General features: G+C 52.0%; 1 protein-coding gene across 1 annotated transcript in view; it reads left to right on the forward strand.

The window, feature by feature from the left end:
• Positions 1–19,878, forward strand: part of LOC145337678 (solute carrier family 22 member 7-like) — a 71,981-nt gene extending 52,103 nt beyond the window's left edge. The window contains exon 10 of the mRNA XM_080182502.1: positions 19,773–19,878. Coding sequence (XP_080038628.1) covers positions 19,773–19,878 — 106 coding nt within the window. The remainder of the gene's footprint in view (positions 1–19,772) is intronic.
• Positions 19,879–21,658: the final 1,780 nt, after the last annotated feature.

Raw genomic sequence — 21,658 nt, forward strand, 5'->3', positions numbered from 1 at the left:
ACTGACTCTCGCTGGGGTACGGGTCCCACACACACTGACCCTTGCTGGGGTACGGGTCCCACACACACTGATTCTCACTGGGGTACGGGTCCCACACACACTGACTCTCACTGGGGTACAGGTCCCTCACACACTAACTCTCACTGGGGTACGGGTCCCACACACACTGACTCTCACTGGGGTACAGGTCCCACACACACTGACCCTCGCTGGGGTACGGGTCCCCCACACACACTGATTCTCACTGGGGTACGGGTCCCACACACACTGACTCTCACTGGGGTACGGGTCACACACACACTGACTCTCACTGGGGTACGGGTACCTCACACACTGACTCTCACTGGGGTACAGGTCCCACACACACTGACCCTCACTGGGGTACGGGTCCCACACACACTGACCCTCACTGGGGTACGGGTCCGACACACACTGACTCTCACTGGGGTACGGGTCCCCCACACACACTGACCCTCACTGGGGTACGGGTCCCACACACACTGACCCTCACTGGGGTACGGGTCCCACACACACTGACTCTCACTGGGGTACAGGTCCCACACACACTGACCCTCACTGGGGTACGGGTCCCACACACACTGACCCTCACTGGGGTACGGGTCCCACACACACTGACCCTCACTGGGGTACGGGTCCCACACACACTGACCCTCACTGGGGTACGGATCCCCCACACACACTGACCCTCACTGGGGTACGGGCCCCACACACACTGACCCTCACTGGGGTACGGGCCCCACACACACTGGCCCTCACTGGGGTACGGGTCCCCCACACACTGACTCTCACTGGGGTACGGGTCCCACACACACTGACTCTCACTGGGGTACGGGGTCCCACACACACTGACTCTCACTGGGGTACGGGTCCCACACACAATGACTGTCACTGGGGTACGGGTCCCCCACACACACTGACCCTCACTGGGGTATGGGTCCCACACACACTGACTCTCACTGGGGTACGGGTCCCCCACACACACTGACCCTCACTGGGGTACGGGTCCCACACACACTGACTCTCACTGGGGTACGGGTCCCACACACACTGACCCTCACTGGGGTATGGGTCCCCCACACACACTGGCCCTCACTGGGGTACGGGTCCCCCACACACTGACCCTCACTGGAGTACGGGTCCCACACACACTGACTCTCACTGGGGTACAGGTCCCACACACACTGACTCTCACTGGGGTACGGGTACCTCACACACTGACTCTCACTGGGGTACGGGTCCCACACACACTGACCCTCACTGGGGTATGGGTCCCCCACACACACTGGCCCTCACTGGGGTACGGGTCCCCCACACACTGACCCTCACTGGAGTACGGGTCCCACACACACTGACTCTCACTGGGGTACAGGTCCCACACACACTGACCCTCACTGGGGTACGGGCCCCACACACACTGGCCCTCACTGGGGTACGGGTCCCCCACACACTGACTCTCACTGGGGTACGGGTCCCACACACACTGACTCTCACTGGGGTACGGGGTCCCACACACACTGACTCTCACTGGGGTACGGGTCCCACACACACTGACTCTCACTGGGGTATGGGTCCCACACACACTGACTCTCACTGGGGTACGGGTCCCACACACACTGACTCTCACTGGGGTACGGGTCCCACACACACTGACTCTCACTGGGGTACGGGTCCCACACAGACTGACTCTCACTGGGGTACGGGACCCACACACACTGACTCTCACTGGGGTACGGGTCCCACACACACACTGACTCTCACTTTGTATCGACTGTTACAGAAATTGTTCACAATTGATTGAACTATCGATTCTTAGACTGTGTGAAGATGGTAGCAAAATTTTGATTTACCTCTGAAGTCTGCTGAACATAAGAACATAAGAAATAGGAGCAGGAGTAGGCCATCTAGCCGTTCGAGCCTGCCCCGCCATTCAATAAGATCATGGCTGATCTATCGCTGCTCAGTTCCACTTTCCCGCTTTCTCCCCATAACCCTTAATCACCTCTCTTATCAAAAACTGAAGCTTCTGCAGCTTGTTTACACACCATAACCCTCCCTCTAAACAGTAGTGTTGTACATTGAAGTAGTCAGCTCACTTTAACAGCAAGGATAACAGAATGAAGGGATTGTCCCACAGTGGGTCACTGAACCAGTTAGTACAGCTTCATCTCCTCGGTGTGACTTGCTTCTGGTCCAAGTGAACATAAGAACATAAGAAATAGGAGCAGGAGTAGGCCATCTAGCCCTTCGAGCCTGCCCCGCCATTCAATAAGATCATGGCTGATCTGTTGTGGCTCAGTTCCACTTTCCCGCCCTCTCCCCATAACCCTTAATCCCCTCTCTTATCAAGAACCCATCAACCCGCTTCTTAAAAATATTTAGCGAGGTAGCCTCCACCACTTCAACGGGCAGAGAATTCCAGAGATTCACCACCCTTTGAGTGAAGAAGTTCCTCCTCAACTCCGTTCTAAACCGCCTCCCCTTTATCTTGAGGCTGTGCCCCCTAGTCCTACTGTCTTTTTTGAGCGGGAAGAGTCTCTCCACCTCTATCCTATCCATCCCATTCATCATCTTATACGTCTCAATGAGATCTCCCCTCATTCTTCTAAACTCTAACGAGTACAAGCCTAGTTTATTCAGCCTCTCCTCATAGCTCAATCCCCTCAACTCCGGTATCAGCCTAGTAAACCTCCTCTGCACTCCCTCCAGGGCCAAAATATCCTTGCGCAGGTGCGGCGCCCAAAACTGCACACAGTACTCCAGCTGCGGCCTCACCAATGCCCTATACAGCTGCAGCAAGACCTCCCTACTTTTATATTCAATCCCCCTCGCTATGAAGGCCAGCATCCCATTTGCCTTCCTGACCACCTGCTGCACCTGCAAGCTGGGTTTTTGCAACTCATGCACAAGGACCCCGAGGTCCCTCTGCACCGTCGCCTGCTGCAGTTTTTCGCCACGTAAGTAATAGTCCTTCCTACCATTCTTCCTACCAAAGTGGACCACCTCACACTTGCTAACATTAAATTCCATTTGCCATTTCCTGGCCCATTCGCCCAGCCTATCTAGATCCTTCTGCAGACTCTCCACACCCTCCGCACAATTTGCCTTTCCCCCAATCTTGGTGTCATCAGCAAATTTCGACACCCTGCACTCGGTTCCCTCCTCCAGATCATCTATATAAATGGTAAATAGCTGAGGCCCCAGCACCGACCCCTGGGGCACCCCACTAGTCACCAACCGCCAATCCGAATAGCACCCATTGACCCCCACTCTCTGCCTCCTATTTGACAACCAATCCTCTATCCACGCTAACACCCTACCCCCAACTCCATGTCCCTCGACCTTCTGCAATAACCTCTTGTGAGGTACCTTGTCAAACGCCTTCTGAAAATCCAGAAAGACCACATCCACCGGCTCTCCTCTATCCACCGCCCTAGACACATCCTCATAGAACTCCAGTACATTTGTCAGACACGACTTCCCTTTAATGAAACCGTGGAACTGAGAGAAGATCTCCCAGCTGTCTCTGATGATGTCACCATGTAATTATGTGACATGCTGCCCAGACACACATTGGTTTATAATAATAGCATCCCTCCTCCATTCCTCCACTAGTACAACAACTCACATTTAACTCTTTCATCTTAGTGAGGCCGCATTTGGAATATAGTGTTCAATTCTGGTCACCACACTACCAGAAGGATGTGGAGGCTTTGGAGAGGGGACAGAAAAGATTTACCAGGATGTTGCCTGGTATGGAGGGCATTAGCTCTGAGGAGAGGTTGGAGAAACTTGGTTTGTTCTCACTGGAGCGATGGAGGTTGAGGGGAGACCTGATAGAAGTCTACAAGATTATGAGGGCCATGGACAGAGTGGATAGTCAGAAGCTTTTTCCCAGGGTGGAAGAGTCAATTACTCAGGGGCACAGGTTTAAGGTGCGAGGGGCAAGGTTTAAAGGAGATGTACGAGGCAGATTTTTTACACAGAGTGGGGTGGGTGCCTGGGACTCGCTGCCGGGGGAGGGAGTGGAAGCGGATACGATAGTGAGTTTTAAGGGGCATCTGGACAAATCCATGAATAGGATGGGAATAGAGGGATACGGTCCCCGGAAGGGTAGGGGTTTTAGATCAGTCGGGGCAGCACGGTCAGTGCAGGCTTGGAGGGGCCGAAGGGCCTGTTCCTGTGCTGGAATTTTCTTTGTTCTTTGAAACCGGAGCGCCCAGAAGAAACCCACGCAGACACAGGGAGAACGTGCAGATCCCGCACAGGCAGTGACCCAAGCCGGGAATTAAACCCTGATCCATGGCACTGTGATGCAACAGTGCCAACCATTGTGGCACTGTGCCACTCAGACTTGTCTAGACTTTATCTAGCTCTTTGGAAAGTCTGTCTTTTTACAGCCCCCGTGTCCTGTCCAACTTTTCATTGGGCAGAGCTGAGCAATGTTCTCTCCCCAGCTTCCAATCTTCAACTGCAATATATTCAGCTACAAACTAAACTCTAAAAGCCTTCCTACTTTAATGATGAGATAGATCAGGCAAAAACAAGACAGAGAGCAAGGGAAGTTCAGATTAAACTGCATTTATTTCAATGCAAGAGGCCTGATGGGCAAGGCAGGTGAACTCAGGGTATGGATGGGTACGAGGGACTGGGATATTATAGCAATTACTGAAACATGGCTAAGGGAGAGACAGGACTGACAGCTCAATGTTCCAGGGTACAGATGCTATAGGAAGGATAAAACAGGAGATAAGAGGAGGGGGAGTTGCATTTTTGATTAGGGAAAGCATCATGGCTGTACTGAGAGGGGATATATCCGAGGGTTCACCCACTGAGTCTATATGGGTAGAACTGAGAAATAAGAAGGGGGAAATCACTTTGATAGGGTTGTACTATAGGCCCCCAAACAGTCAGCGGGAAATCGAGGAGCAAATATGTAAGGAGATGATTCGGATTGGCGGTTGGTGACTAGTGGGGTGCCCCAGGGGTCGGTGCTGGGGCCTCAGCTATTTACCATTTATATAGATGATCTGGAGGAGAGAACCGAGTGCAGGGTGTCGAAATTTGCTGATGACACCAAGATTGGGGGAAAGGCAAATTGTGCGGAGGGTGTGGAGAGTCTGCAGAAGGATCTAGATAGGCTGGGCGAATGGGCCAGGAAATGGCAAATGGAATTTAATGTTGGCAAGTGTGAGGTGGTCCACTTTGGTAGGAAGAATGGTAGGAAGGACTATTACTTACGTGGCGAAAAACTGCAGCAGGCGACGGTGCAGAGGGACCTCGGGGTCCTTGTGCATGAGTTGCAAAAACCCAGCTTGCAGGTGCAGCAGGTGGTCAGGAAGGCAAATGGGATGCTGGCCTTCATAGCGAGGGGGATTGAATATAAAAGTAGGGAGGTCTTGCTGCAGCTGTATAGGGCATTGGTGAGGCCGCAGCTGGAGTACTGTGTGCAGTTTTGGGCGCCGCACCTGCGCAAGGATATTTTGGCCCTGGAGGGAGTGCAGAGGAGGTTTACTAGGCTGATACCGGAGTTGAGGGGGTTGAGCTATGAGGAGAGGCTGAATAAACTAGGCTTGTACTCATTAGAGTTTAGAAGAATGAGGGGAGATCTCATTGAGACGTATAAGATGATGAATGGGATGGATAGGATAGAGGTGGAGAGACTCTTCCCGCTCAAAAAAGACAGTAGGACTAGGGGGCACAGCCTCAAGATAAAGGGGAGGCGGTTTAGAACGGAGTTGAGGAGGAACTTCTTCACTCAAAGGGTGGTGAATCTCTGGAATTCTCTGCCCGTTGAAGTGGTGGAGGCTGCCTCGCTAAATATTTTTAAGAAGCGGGTTGATGGGTTCTTGATAAGAGAGGGGATTAAGGGTTATGGGGAGAGGGCGGGAAAGTGGAACTGAGCCACAACAGATCAGCCATGATCTTATTGAATGGCGGGGCAGGCTCGAAGGGCTAGATGGCCTACTCCTGCTCCTATTTCTTATGTCCTATTTCTTATGTTCTTATGTTCCAAGAAAACTAGGGTGGTAATAGTCAGAGATTTTGCCAACATTGATTAGGACAGCCATAGTATTAGAGGATTGGATGGAGAGAAATTTATTGAGTGTATTCAGGAGGAATTTCTCATTCAGTATGTGGATGGTCCGACTAGAGAGGGGGCAACACTTGACCTCCTCTTGGGAAATAGGGAAGGGCAGGTGACAGAAGTGTTAGTGAGCAATCACTTTGGGACCAGTGATCATAATTCTATTGGTTTTAAGATTACTATGAAGAATGATAGGTCTGGCCCAAAAGTTAAAATTCGAAGTTGGGACAGGGCCAATTTTGACGGTATCAGGCAGGAACTTTCAAAAGTGAATTGGGGGAGTCTGTGGGAAGGCAAAGGGACATCTGGGAAGTGGGAAGCTTTCAAAAGTGTGTTAACCCAGGGTTCAGGATAAACACATTCCTCTTAGAGTGAAGGGCAAGGCTGGTAGAAGTTGGGAGCTCTGGATGACTCGGGATATTGAGGCCCAGGACAAGAAGAAGAAAGAGGCACATGACATGCATAGGCAGCTGGGATCAAGTGAATCCCTTGAAGAGTATAGGGGGTGTAGGAATAGCGTTAAGAGAGAAATCAGGAGGGTAAAAAAGGGGACATGAGATTGTTTTGGCAGATAAGGGAAAGGAGAATCCAAAGAGCTTCTACAAATACATAAAGGGCAAAAGAGTAACAAGGGAGAGAATCGGGCCTCTTAAAGATCAACAAGATCATCTATGTGTGGATCCACAAGAGATGGGTGAGACCCTAAATGAATATTTCTCATCAGTATTTACTGTTGAGAAAGGTCGGGGTGTTCGGGAACTTGGGGAAATAAATAGTGATGTCTTGAGGAGTGTACACATTACAGAGAAGAAGGTGCTGGAAGTCTTAAAGCACATCAAGGTAGATAAATCCCCGGGACCTGATGAAGTGTATCCCAGGACATTGTGGGAGGCTAGGGAGGAAATTGCAGGTCCTCTAGCCAAGATATTTGAATCATTGATAGTCACGGGTGAGGTGCCTGAAGATTGGAGGGTGGCAAATGTTGTGCCTTTGTTTACAAAGGGCTGCAGGGAAAAGCCTGGGAACTACAGGCCGGTGAGCCTCACATCTGTGGTGGGTAAATTGTTGGAAGGTATTTTGAGAGATGGGATCTACAGGCATTTAGAGACACAAGGACTGATTAGAGACAGTCAGCATGGCTTTGTGAGTGGAAAATCATATCTCACAAATTTGATTGAGTTTTTTGAAGGGGTAATCAAGAAGGTAGATGAGGGCAGTGCAGTTGATGTTGTCTACATGGACTTTAGCAAGGTCTTTGACAAGGTATCGCATGGTACGTTGTTGCACAAGGTTAAATCTCACGGGATCCGGGGTAGCCAATTGGATACAAAATTGCTTGATGACCATCCTGGGAATTATAGACCGGAGAGCCTTACTTCTGTTGTGGCCAAAGTTTTGGAAAGAGTTATAAGGGATAGGATTTATAATCATCTAGAGGGAAATTGATTAGGGATAGTCAACACGGTTTTGTGAAGGGTAGGTCGTGCCTCACAAACCTTATCGAGTTTTTTGAAAAGGTGACCAAAGAGGTGGATAAGGGTGAGGCAGTTGACGTGGTGTAGATGGATTTTAGCAAAGTGTTTGATAAGGTTCCCCATGGTAGGCTACTGCAGAAAATGCAGATGCATGGGATTGAGGGTGATTTAGCAGTTTGGGTCAGGAATTGGCTAGCTGATAGAAGACAGAGGGTGGTGGTTGATGGGAAATATTCAACCTGGAATTCAGTTACAAGTGGTGTACCTCAGGGATCTGTTTTGGGGCCACTGCTGTTTGTCATTTTTATAAATGACCTAGATGAGGGTATAGAAGGATGGATTAGTAAATTTGCTGACGACACCAAAGTCGGAGGAGTTGTAGACAGTGAGGATGGGTGTTACAGTTTGCAGAGGGACATAGGTAAGCTGCAGAGCTGGGCCGAGAGGTGGCAGATGGCGTTTAATGCGGAAAAGTGTGAGGTGATTCACTTTGGTAAGAGTAACAGGAGTAGAGAATATCGGGCTAATGGAAGGACTCTTAGTAGTGTTGACGAGCAGAGAGATCTCGGGGTACATGTGCATAGATCCCTGAAAGTTGGCACCCAGGTTGATAAGGTTGTTAAGAAGGCGTACGGTGTGTTAGCTTTTATTGGTAGAGGGATTGAATTTCGGAGCCGTGAGGTCATGTTACAACTGTACAAAACTCTGGTGTGACCGCACTTGGAGTATTGCGTATAGTTCTGGTCGCCGCATTGTAAGAAAGATGTGGAGGCATTGGAAAGGGTGCAGAGGAGGTTTACCAGGATGTTGCCTGGTATGGTGGGAAGGTCTTATGAGGAAAGGCCGAGGGACTTGAGGTTATTTTCATTGGAGAGAAGAAGGTTACGAGGTGACTTAATTGAGGCATACAAGATGATCAAAGGATTGGATAGGGTGGACAGTGAGAGCCTTTTACCTCAGATGGTGATGGCTAACACGAGGGGACATAGCTTTAAATTAAGGGGTGGTAATTATAGGACGGATGTCAGAGGTAGGTTCTTTACTCAGAGGGTAGTAAGGTCGTGGAATGTCCTGCCTGCAGCAGTTGTGGACTCGCCAACTTTAAGAGCGTTCAAATGGTCAGTGGATAGGCATATGGATAACATTGGAATAGTTTAGGTTAGAGGGTCATTAGATTGGTTCCACTGGTCGACGCAACATCGAGGGCCGAAGGGCCTGTACTGCGCTGTAATGTTCTATGTTCTATGACAGAAACCAGAGGGTGGTTGTAGAGGGTTGTTTTTCAGACTGGAGGCCTGTGACCAGCGGTGTGCCTCAGGGATCAGTGCTGGGTCCACTGTTATTTGTCATTAATATTAATGATTTAGATGAGAATATAGGGGGGCATGGTTAGTCAGCACCAGGATTGGTGGCGTAGTGGACAGTGAAGAAAGTTATCTTCAATTGCAACAGGATCTTGATCAATTGGGCCAGTGGGCTGACGAATGGCAGATGGAGTTTAAGATAGACAAATGCAGGAGGAGGACGTGAATAATTTGCCGGGTGTTAGCGATGGAAAGGTGGTAGGACTGGAGGGTCTCAATGACATTATTGTTACTAGAGAGGCGGTGCTCGACAGACTGGAGGGGCTGATTGTGGACAAGTCGCCAGGTGCAGATGGAATGCATCCAAGGGTTCTGAAAGAAATGGCGGAGGTGATAGTGGATGCCTTGGTGGTTATTTTCCAAACGTTGCTGGATTCCGGGGAAGTAAAGGCGGGGAATTATAGGCCGGTTAGTTTAACGTCTGTTGTAGGTAAAATGTTAGAATCCGTCATCAAGGAGGAAATAGCGAGGCATCTTGAGGGGAATTGCTTGATAGAGCAGACGCAGCACAGTTTCGTTAAGGGGAAGTCGTGTCTGACAAATTTATTGGAGTTCTATGAGGATGTGTCTAGGGCGGTGGATAGAGGAGAGCCGGTGGATGTGGTCTTTCTTGATTTTCAGAAGGCATTTGACAAGGTGCCTCACAAGAGGTTATTGCAGAAGGTCAGGGGACATGGAGTTGGGGGTAGGGTGTTAGCGTGGATAGAGGATTGGTTGTTAAATAGGAGGCAGAGAGTGGGGGTGAATGGGTGCTATTCGGATTGGCGGTTGGTGACTAGTGGAGTGCCCCAGGAGTCGGTGCTGGGGCCTCAGCTATTTACCATTTATATAGATGATCTGGAGGAGGGAACCGAGTGTAGGGTGTCGAAATTTGCTGATGACACCAAGATTGGTGGAACGGCAAATTGCGCAGAGGGTGTGGAGAGTCTGCAGAAGGATCTAGATAGGCTGGGCGAATGGGCCAGGAAATGGCAAATGGAATTTAATGTTGGCAAGTGCGAGGTGGTCCACTTTGGTCGGAATAATGGTAGGAAGGATTATTACTTACGTGGCGAAAAACTGCAGCAGGCGACGGTGCAGAGGGACCTCAGGGTCCTTGTGCATGAGTCGCAAAAACCCAGCCTGCAGGTGCAGCAGGTGGTCAGGAAGGCGAATGGGATGCTGGCCTTCATCGCGAGGGGGATTGAATATAAAAGTAGGGAGGCCTTGCTGCAGCTGTACAGGGCACTGGTGAGGCCGCAGCTGGAGTACTGTGTGCAGTTTTGGGTGCCGTACTTACGCAAGGATATTTTGGCCTTGGAGGGAGTGCAGAGGAGGTTCACTAGGCTGATACCGGAGTTGAGGGGGTTGAGCTATGAGGAGAGGCTGAATAAAGGTGGTGGTCAAGAAGGCGTATGGTGTACTGGCCTTCATTAATCGAGGGATTGAGTTTAGGAGTCGGGAGGTAATGCTGCAACTTTATAAGACCCTTGTCAGGCCTCATTTGGAGTACTGTGCGCAGTTCTGGTCACCTCACTATAGGAAAGACGTAGAAGCTATTGAAAGGGTACAGAGGAGATTTACAAGGATGTTGCCTGGATTGGGAGGCATGCCTTATGAAGTTAGGTTGAGGGAGCTGGGTCTCTTTTCCCTGGAGAGACGAAGGTTGAGAGGCGATAGATAGGGTGGATTCTCAGAGGCTATTTCCCCGGGTTGAAATGGTCGCTACGAGAGGACACAGATTTAAGGTGCGGGGAGGAAAGTACAGAAGTGATGTTAGGGGTAAGTTTTTCACTCAGAGGGTGGCGAGTGAGTGGAATCGGCTGCCGTCAGTGGTGGTGGAGGCGAACTCGCTGGGGTCTTTTAAAAGACTTCTGGATGAGTATATGGGGTTTTATGGGATTGGGGGTTATAGATAGGTGTTGATGTGATCGGCGCAACTCGTGGGCCGAAGGGCCTGTTTGTGCTGTAGTGTTCTATGTTCTATGTTCTAAACTAGGCTTGTACTTGTTAGAGTTTAGAAGAATGAGGGGAGATCTCATTGAGACGTATAAGATGATGAATGGGATGGATAGGATAGAGGTGGAGAGACTCTTCCCGCTCAGAAAGGACAGTAGGACTAGGGGGCACAGCCTCAAGATAAAGGGGGGGCGGTTTAGAACGGAGTTGAGGAGGAACTTCTTCACTCAAAGGGTGGTGAATCTCTGGAATTCTCTGCCCGTTGAAGTGGTGGAGGCTACCTCGCTAAATATTTTTAAGACACGGGTTGATGGGTTTTCGATAAGAGAGGGGATTAAGGGTTATGGGGAGAGGGCGGGAATGTGGAACTGAGCCATGACAGATCAGCCATGATCTTATTGAATGGCGGGGCAGGCTCAAAGGGCTAGATGGCCTACTCCTGCTCCTATTTCTTATGTTCTTATGTATTTTGGTAGATTGAACCAGGGCAGGATTTACTCAGTTAATGGTAGGGCACTGGGGAGAGTTACAGAACAAAGAGATCTAGGGGTACAGGTTCATAGCTCCTTGAAAGTGGAGTCACAGGTGGACAGAGTGGTGAAGAAGGCATTTGGCATGCTTGGTTTCATTGGTCAGAACATTGAATACAGGAGTTGGGACGTCTTGTTGAAGTTGTACAAGACATTGGTAAGGCCACACTTGGAATACTGTGTACAGTTCTGGTCACCCTATTGTAGAAAGGATATTATTAAACTAGAACGAGTGCAGAAAAGATTTACTAGGATGCTACCAGGACTTGATGGCTTGAGTTATAAGGAGAGGCTGGATAGACTGGGACTCTTTTCTCTGGATCGTAGGAGGCTGAGGGGTGATCTTATAGAGGTCTATAAAATAATGAGGGGCACAGATCAGATAGATAGTCAATATCTTTTCCCAAAGGTAGGGGAGTCTAAAACTAGAGGGCAGAGGTTTAAGATGAGAGGGGAGAGATACAAAAGTGTCCAGAGGGGCAATTTTTTCCCACAGAGGGTGGTGAGTGTCTGGAAGTCCATGAAGTCATTGAAGTTCATCCATGCGTTGTTTCAATATCTGCCATTGTCTATCCACTGCCAACCCTGTAAGTATCCTTTGCCAGCTTACCCTCACCATGATACACCATAGAAAGCATTATTTCCAGTTGTATCTGTAGAGGTTGATGAGAGTCGTAGCTGACATGCAGAACTTCCTTAGTCTGAGAAAGCAGACATGGTGGTGGGCTTTTTTAACGATAATGTTGGCATGGGGGAAACCAGAATCTGGACATCTAATAACTTGAAGCTCTTGACAATTTCTACTTTGCTCCCATTGATGTAGACAGGGGCATGTTCTCCACTATATTTCCTGAAGTCGATGACAATCTCCTTTGTTCTGTTGACATTGAGGGAGAGATTATTGCTGCCGCACCAGTTCACCAGATTCTCGATCTCATTCCTGTACTCTGTTTGAGATCCAACCCACTACAGTGGTGTCATCAGCAAACTTAATAATCAAATTGGAGGGGAATTTGCCGCACAGTCACAGGTGTATAAGGAGTATAGTAGGGGGCTGAGAACACAGCCTTGTGGGGCACCGGTGTTGATTGTGGAGGAGGTGTTGTTGCCGATCTTTACTGAATGTGGTCTGTGAGTTAGGAAGTTCAGGATCCAGTCACAGAGGGAGGAGCCGAGGCCCAGGCCACGGAGTTTGGAGATGAGTTTTGTGGGAATACTGGTGTTGAAGGCTGAGCTGTAGTCAATAAATAGGAGTCTGACACACATGCCCTTGTTATCTAGGTGTTCCAGGGTTGAGTGCAGGGCCAGGGAGATGGTGTCTGCTGTGGACCTGTTGCTGTGGTAGACAAACTGTAGTGGATCCAGGTAGTCCAGGAGGCTGGAATTGATTTGTGCCAGGGCTAGCCTTTCAAAGTACTTCATAATGATGGATGTCAGAGCCACTGGCCGATGGTCATTAGGACACGCTGCTTGGTTTTTCTGAGGTACCGGGATGGTCTTGAAGCAGATAGGGACCTCAGATTGTTGTAGAGAGGTTGAAGATGTTGTGAACACCCCCGCCAGCTGATCCGTGCAGGATCTGAGTGCCTGTCCAGGTACCCCATCCGGGCCAGATGCTTTCCATGGGTTGACCTTCGAGAAATCTGCTCTGACATCTTCAATGGTGACCCCCAGATACAGGGTCATCCAGAGCTTCCAGGTTGGAGGGCATGACCACATGCTTAAAACGGGTGTAGAATACATTGAGCTGATCAGGGAAGGGTGCGTTGAAGCTCATGATTTTACGCGCCTTCATCTTGTGGCCTGTTATATCTTGTAGACCTTGCCATAGTTGACAGGAATCTGTGTGGCTAGCCTGGGACTCTAGCTTGGTCCGGTTCTGTCTTTTGACATCTTTGATGGATCTCCTTAGATCGTATCTGGCTTTCTTGTATATATCAGGGTCGCCTGACTTTAATGCCTCAGACCTGGACTTCAGCAAGCAGTGGATATCCCCGTTCATCCATGGTTTCCGGTTGGGGAACACACACATTTGCTTCTTTGGCACACAGTCTTCTACACACTTCCTAATGCAGTCCGTTACTATAGTGGTGTACTCGGTCAGGCTGGTCACAGAGTTTTTAAATACTGACCAGTCCACTGACTCCAAGCAGTTCCATAGGAGATTGTCCAATTCCTCACACCAACATTGAACGACTTGCTTTGACTGATTCTCCTGCTTCAGTTTTTGCTTGTAAGCTGGGAGCAGGATCACAGCCTTGTGGTCTGATTTACCAAAGGGTAGGCGGTGATAGGGCGGTAGGCATGTTTGGTGTTTGTGTAGCAGTGGTTGAGTTTGTTTAGGCCTCTGGTGGAACAGGAGACGTATTGGTGGTAACACAGAACATAGAACACTACAGCACAAACAGGCCCTTCGCCCCACAAGTTGCGCCGATCATATCTACACCTACCAACCTACAGACCTATCTATAACCCCCAATCCCATTAAATCCCATATACTCATCCAGAAGTCTATTAAAAGACCCCAGTGAGTTCGCCTCCACCACCACTGACGGCAGCCGATTCCATTCACTCACCACCCTCTGAGTGAAAAACTTACCCCTAACATCTCCTCAGTACTTGCTCCCCAGCACCTTAAACCTGTGTCCTCTCGTAGCGACCATTTCAGCCCTGGGAAATAGCTTCCGAGAATCCACCCTATCTATTCCTCTCAACGTTTTATAAACCTCTATCAGGTCGCCTCTCAACCTTCGTCTCTCCAGGGAGAAGAGACCGAGCTCCCTCAACCTCCCAATCCAGGCAACATCCTTGTAAATCTCCTCTGCACCCTCTCAATAGCTTCCACATCCTTCCTGTAGTGAGGCAACCAGAACTGCGCACAGTACTCCAAGTGAGGCCTGACAAGGGTCTTATAAAGTTGCAGCATTACCTCCCGACTCCTAAACTCAATCCCTCGATTAATGAAGGCCAGTACACCATACGCCTTCTTGACCACATCCTCCACCTGCGAGGCCGATTTAAGAGTCCTGTGGACCCGGACCCCAAGATCCTTCTGTTTTTCAACACAGCTAAGAGTCTTACCCTTGATATTGAACTCCTGTGTCCCGTTGGTCCTGCCAAAATGGACCACTACACATTTATCCGCGTTGAAGTCCATCTGCCACTTCTCCGCCCAGTCTTGCATCCTATCTATGTCCCACTGCAACTTCTGACATCCCTCCAGACTATCCACAACACCACCAACCTTTGTGTCATTGGCAAACTTACTAACCCATCCCTCCACTTCCTTATCCAGGTCATTTATGAAAATGACAAACAGCAAGGGTCCCAGAACAGATCCCTTGGTAATATGCAGGGATTGGTGCTGGGGCCTCAACTGTTTACCATTTATATAGATGATCTGGAGGAGGGGGCTGAGTGTAGGGTGACGAAATTTGCTGATGACACATAAGAACATAAGAAATAGGAGCAGGAGTAGGCCATCTAGCCCTTCGAGCCTGCCCCGCCATTCAATAAGATCATGGCTGATCTGAAGTGGATCAGTTCCACTTTCCCGCTTTCTCCCCATAACCCTTAATCCCCTTGCCTACCAAAAACCTATCTATCCGTGTCTTAAATATATTTAGCGAGGTAGCCTCCACCACTTCAACGGGTAGAGAATTCCAGAGATTCACCACCCTTTGAGTGAAGAAGTTCTTCCTCAACTCCATTCTAAACTGCGCCCCCCCCCTTATCTTGAGGCTGTGCCCTCTAGTCCTGCTATCCTTTCTGAGCGGGAAGAATCTCTCTACCTCTACCCTATCCATCCCTTTCATTATCTTATACGTCTCTATAAGATCCCCCCTCATCCTTCTAAACTCCAACGAGTACAGACCCAGTCTATTTAGTCTCTCTTCATAGTCCAAACCCCTCATCTCCGGTATCAGGTCTTGCTGCAACTATACAGGGTACTGGTGAGGCCTCAGCTGGAGTACTGTGTGCAGTTTTGGTCGCCCCACTTGTGGAAGGATATATTGGCCTTGGAGGGAGTGCAGAGGAGGTTCACTAGGCTGATACCGGAGATGAGGGGGTTAGCTTATGGGGAGAGATTGAATAGACTGGGTCTGTACTCGTTAGTGTTTAGAAGGATGAGGGGGGATCTTATAGAGACGTATAAGATAATGAAAGGGATGGATAGGGTAGAGGTAGAGAGATTCTTCCCGCTCAGAAAGGACAGCAGGACTAGAGGGCACAGCCTCAAGATAAGGGGGGGGGGCAGTTTAGAACGGAGTTGAGGAGGAACTTCTTCACTCAAAGGGTGGTGAATCTCTGGAATTCTCTGCCCGTTGAAGTGGTGGAGGCTACCTCGCTAAATATATTTAAGACGCGGGTTGATGTGTTTTTGATAAGAGAGGGGATTAAGGGTTATGGGGAGAGGGTGGGAAAGTGATTGTGAGGAAGGGTGTCATAGTTTGTTAGATTGTGAGGAAGGGTGTCATAGTTTGCAGGGTGACTTAGACAGGTTGCAGAGCTGGGCCGCGAGGTGGCGGATGGAGTTTAATGCGGAGAAGTGTGAGGTAATTCATTTCGGTAGGAATAACAGATGTGTTGAGTATAGGGCTAACGGGAGGACTTTGAATAGTGTGGATGAACAGAGGGATCTAGGTGTATGTGTACATAGATCCCTGAAAGTTGGGAATCAAGTAGATAGGGTTGTTAAGAAGGCATACGGTGTCTTGGCGTTTATTGGTAGGGGGATTGAATTTAGGAGCCGCAGCGTCATGTTGCAACTGTACACAACTCTGGTGCGGCCGCACTTGGAGTACTGTGTGCAGTTCTGGTCCCCACATTACAGGAAGGATGTGGAGGCTTTGGAGAGGGTGCAGAGGAGGTTTACCAGGATGTTGCCTGGTATGGAGGGGAGATCCTATGAGGAGAGACTGAGAGATTTGGGGTTGTTTTCGCTGGAAAGAAGGCGGCTAAGAGGGGACCTTATTGAAACATATAAGATGATTAGAGGTTTAGATAGGGTGGACAGTGATAGCCTTTTTCCTAGGATGGAGAAAGCTAGCACGAGGGGGCACGGCTTTAAATTAAGGGGGGGTAGTTATAGGACTGATGTCAGGGGTAGGTTCTTTACCCAGAGGGTGGTGAGGGACTGGAATGCCCTGCCTGCTGCAGTTGTAAATGCACCTAGTTTGGGGGCGTTTAAGAGATCTGTGGATAGGTTTATGGACGAAAAGGGATTGGTATAGGCTAGTGGGTCATTGTTTTTGTAACTGGTCGGCGCAACATCGTGGGCCGAAGGGCCTGTTCTGCGCTGTAATGTTCTATGTTCTATGTTCTAAGTGGAACTTCAGATCAGCCATGATCTTATTGAATGGCGGGGCAGGCTCGAAGGGCTAGTTGGCCTACTCCTGCTCCTATTTCTTATGTTCTTGAGCTTGGCCTGATTGAGGTCCCCGGCCCTGATGAACAAGGCCTCGGGATGTTCCGTCTCAGGGTTATTTATGGTGGTGTACCAGTGCAATCTTCACTTCTGCATGGGGTGGGATATATACTGCAGTCAGGATAATGGAGGTGAACTCCCACAGAAGGTTGCGGGGGAGCGACATTTTAACATCAGGTATTCTAGTTCTGGGAGCAGAAAGTTGCCAGTATTGCTATATCTGGGCATCACGAGGTGTTAAGGAGCAGAGCCCACTTCTCCTAGCTGTACAGCCCAGTGGATGGATTGAGAAGCCCCCCTGGTTGTGGGGCACAGTCCGGTGAAGCAGAGCACACAGCAGTCTCACAGTTCCCTTTGGAAAGTGAGGCTGGCTCTAAGTCCATCCAGAGACTGGACATTTACCGGCAGTAAACTGGGGGCCTTGGGATTGCGTTTCTTTCACTCTCTGCAGGACTACACAATTTCCCAAGCTTCCTGGTCAGGGCGTTGAGTACAAGAATCAGGATTGCAGCTTTTTAAAACTTTGGTTAGGTCACACTTGGAGTATTGCATTCAATTCTGGTCAATACATCACATGAAGGATGTAGGGGCTTTGGCGAGGGTGCAGAAGAAGTTTACCTGGATTAGAGGGTATGAGCTATAAGGAGAGGCTGGACAAACCAGGGTTATTTTCTCTGGAGCGGCAGAGGCTGAGGGGAGACCTGTTAGAAGAATATAAAATGAGGAGCTGTGTAGATAGGGTTGACAGCCAGAATCTTTTCCCCAGAGCTGAAATGTCTATTACTAGGGGGCACGTATTTAAGGTGAGAGGAGGAAAGATGAAAGGAGAATATAGAACATAGAAAAACTACAGCACAAACAGGCCCTTCGGCCCACAAGTTGCGCCGATCATATCCATACACACCCAGCCTATCTATAATCCTCAATCCCACTAAATCCCATGTACTCATCCACAAGTCTCTTAAAAGACCCTATCGAATTTGCCTCCACCACCGACAGCAGCCGATTCCACTCACTCACCACCCTCTGAGAGGTGAGGGGTAAGTGTTTTACACAGAGTGGAATGTGCTGCCAGGGGTGATGGTGGAGGCAGATACAATAGGGGTGTTTAAGGGGCTTCTAGATAAGCCCATGAATGTGCAAGGAATAGAAGGATAGAGAGTAGGGGCAGGAGGAAGGCTTTAGATTAATTTGGCGTCATGTCCAGCACAGCATGACGGGCCGGAGGGCCTCTCACTGTGCTGTACGCGGGCCGGAGGGCCTGTTCCTGTGCCGTACGTGGGCCGGAGGGCCTGTTCCTGTGCCGTACACGGGCCGGAGGGCCTCTCCCTGTGCCGTGATGGGCCGGAGGGCCTCTCCCTGTGCCGTACGCGGGCCGGAGGGCCTGTCCCTGTGCCGTACGCGGGCCGGAGGGCCTGTCCCTGTGCCGTACGCGGGCCGAAGGGCCTGTCCCTGTGCCGTGATGGGCCGGAGGGCCTGTCCCTGCACGGTGATGGGCCGAAGGGCCTGTCCCTGTGCCGTGATGGGCCGAAGGGCCTCTCCCTGTGCTGTACGCGGGCCGGAGGGCCTGTCCCTGTGCCGTACACGGGCCGGAGGGCCTGTCCCTGTGCTGTACGCGGGCCGGAGGGCCTGTCCCTGTGCCGTACACGGGCCGGAGGGCCTGTCCCTGTGCCGTGATGGGCCGAAGGGCCTGTCCCTGTGCCGTACACGGGCCGGAGGGCCTGTCCCTGTGCCGTACGCGGGCCAGAGGGCCTGTCCCTGCGCCGTGATGGGCCGAAGGGCCTCTCCCTGTGCTGTACGCGGGCCGGAGGGCCTCTCCCTGTGCCGTACACGGGCCGAGGGCCTGTCCCTGTGCCGTACACTGGCCGGAGGGCCTGTCCCTGTGCTGTACGCGGGCTGGAGGGCCTGTCCCTGTGCCGTACACGGGCCGGAGGGCCTGTCCCTGTGCTGTACGCGGGCCGGAGGGCCTGTCCCTGCGCCGTACGCGGGCTGGAGGGCCTGTCCCTGTGCCGTACGCGGGCCAGAGGGCCTGTCCCTGCGCCGTGATGGGCCGAAGGGCCTCTCCCTGTGCTGTACGCGGGCCGGAGGGCCTGTCCCTGCGCCGTACGCGGGCTGGAGGGCCTGTCCCTGTGCCGTACGCGGGCCAGAGGGCCTGTCCCTGCGCCGTGATGGGCCGAAGGGCCTCTCCCTGTGCTGTACGCGGGCCGGAAGGCCTCTCCCTGTGCCGTACACGGGCCGATGGCCTGTCCCTGTGCCGTACACTGGCCGGAGGGCCTGTCCCTGTGCTGTACGCGGGCCGGAGGGCCTGTCCCTGTGCCGTACACGGGCCGGAGGGCCTGTCCCTGTGCTGTACGCGGGCCGGAGGGCCTGTCCCTGCGCCGTGATGGGCCGAAGGGCCTCTCCCTGTGCTGTACGCGGGCCGGAGGGCCTGTCCCTGCGCCGTACGCGGGCCGGAGGGCCTCTCCCTGTGCCGTACGTGGGCCGGAGGGCCTGTCCCTGCGCCGTACGCGGGCCGGAGGGCCTGTCCCTGCGCCGTACGCGGGCCGGAGGGCCTCTCCCTGTGCCGTACGTGGGCCGGAGGGCCTGTCCCTGCGCCGTACGTGGGCCGGAGGGCCTCTCCCTGTGCTGTACGCGGGCCGGAGGGCCTGTCCCTGCGCCGTACGCGGGCCGGAGGGCCTCTCCCTGTGCCGTACGTGGGCCGGAGGGCCTGTCCCTGTGCCGTACGTGGGCCGGAGGGCCTGTCCCTGTGCCGTGATGGGCCGGAGGGCCTGTCCCTGTGCCGTACTGTTCTATGTATTCATCTTCATCAGGATATTCCGTTGCAGAAAAATCCCATTCAGAAAAGACCTCTCGGCGCTGACCAACTGACATATCCAACATTGTGAAATTTACTGAGTGAAAGTATAACTACGATCTGTTTACCTTGGCCAGATACCGGGACGCGATAAACTCCACTCGGGCAGCAATCAGGAGGAAACTTGCTAAGAAGCCAGAGAATGAGGAGAAGGCAGAGAATTCTGAAGAAGATCAGTGTTAAAAGAATAAAGTTGAAGATCAGATGGAAAATCATCCTCACATTGCGAAAGAGCAGATGCGGCAAAATTTACTACGGGTTAAAAACTCAATAAAGGTCACACTGAGACCCGTGTGTTCACTCGACTCAATACAGGGGGAGAATACACACCCCACCGACACCGGGACAGAATACACACCCCACCGACACCGGGACAGAATACACGTCCCACCGACACCGGGACAGAATACACACCCCACCGACACCGGGACAGAATACACGTCCCACCGACACCGGGACAGAATACACGTCCCACCGACACCGGGACAGAATACACACCCCACCGACACCGGGACAGAATACACGTCCCACCGACACCGGGACAGAATACACGCCCCACCGACACCGGGACAGAATACACGTCCCACCGACACCGGGACAGAATACACACCCCGCCGACACCGGGACAGAATACACGTCCCGCCGACACCGGGACAGAATACACGTCCCACCGACACCGGGACAGAATACACGTCCCACCGACACCGGGACAGAATACACGTCCCACCGACACCGGGACAGAATACACGCCCCACCGACACCGGGACAGAATACACGTCCCACCGACACCGGGACAGAATACACGCCCCACCGACACCGGGACAGAATACACGTCCCACCGACACCGGGACAGAATACACGCCCCACCGACACCGGGACAGAATACACGTCCCACCGACACCGGGACAGAATACACGTCCCACCGACACCGGGACAGAATACACACCCCACCGACACCGGGACAGAATACACGTCCCACCGACACCGGGACAGAATACACGTCCCACCGACACCGGGACAGAATACACACCCCGCCGACACCGGGACAGAATACACGTCCCGCCGACACCGGGACAGAATACACGTCCCGCCGACACCGGGGGGAGAATACACGTCCCGCCGACACCGGGGGGAGAATACACGTCCCGCCGACACCGGGACAGAATACACGTCCCGCCGACACCGGGACAGAATACACGTCCCGCCGACACCGGGGGGAGAATACACGTCCCACCGACACCGGGACAGAATACACATCCCACCGACACCGGGACAGAATACACGTCTCGCCGACACCGGGACAGAATACACGTCCCACCGACACCGGGACAGAATACACGTCCCGCCGACACCGGGACAGAATACACGTCCCACCGACACCGGGGGGAGAATACACGTCCCACCGACACCGGGACAGAATACACATCCCACCGACACCGGGACAGAATACACGTCTCGCCGACACCGGGACAGAATACACGTCCCACCGACACCGGGACAGAATACACGTCTCGCCGACACCGGGACAGAATACACGTCCCACCGACACCGGGACAGAATACACATCCCACCGACACCGGGACAGAATACACGTCTCGCCGACACCGGGACAGAATACACGTCCCACCGACACCGGGACAGAATACACGTCCCGCCGACACCGGGACAGAATACACGTCCCGCCGACACCGGGGGGAGAATACACGTCCCACCGACACCGGGACAGAATACACATCCCACCGACACCGGGACAGAATACACGTCCCGCCGACACCGGGACAGAATACACGTCCCACCGACACCGGGGGGAGAATACACGTCCCACCGACACCGGGACAGAATACACATCCCACCGACACCGGGACAGAATACACGTCTCGCCGACACCGGGACAGAATACACGTCCCACCGACACCGGGACAGAATACACGTCCCGCCGACACCGGGACAGAATACACGTCCC

Source organism: Carcharhinus amblyrhynchos, unplaced genomic scaffold (genome assembly GCF_965287045.1).
Source record: "Carcharhinus amblyrhynchos unplaced genomic scaffold, sCarAmb.v2.hapA scaffold_58, whole genome shotgun sequence".
In the NCBI taxonomy this organism is placed as follows: domain Eukaryota; kingdom Metazoa; phylum Chordata; class Chondrichthyes; order Carcharhiniformes; family Carcharhinidae; genus Carcharhinus; species Carcharhinus amblyrhynchos.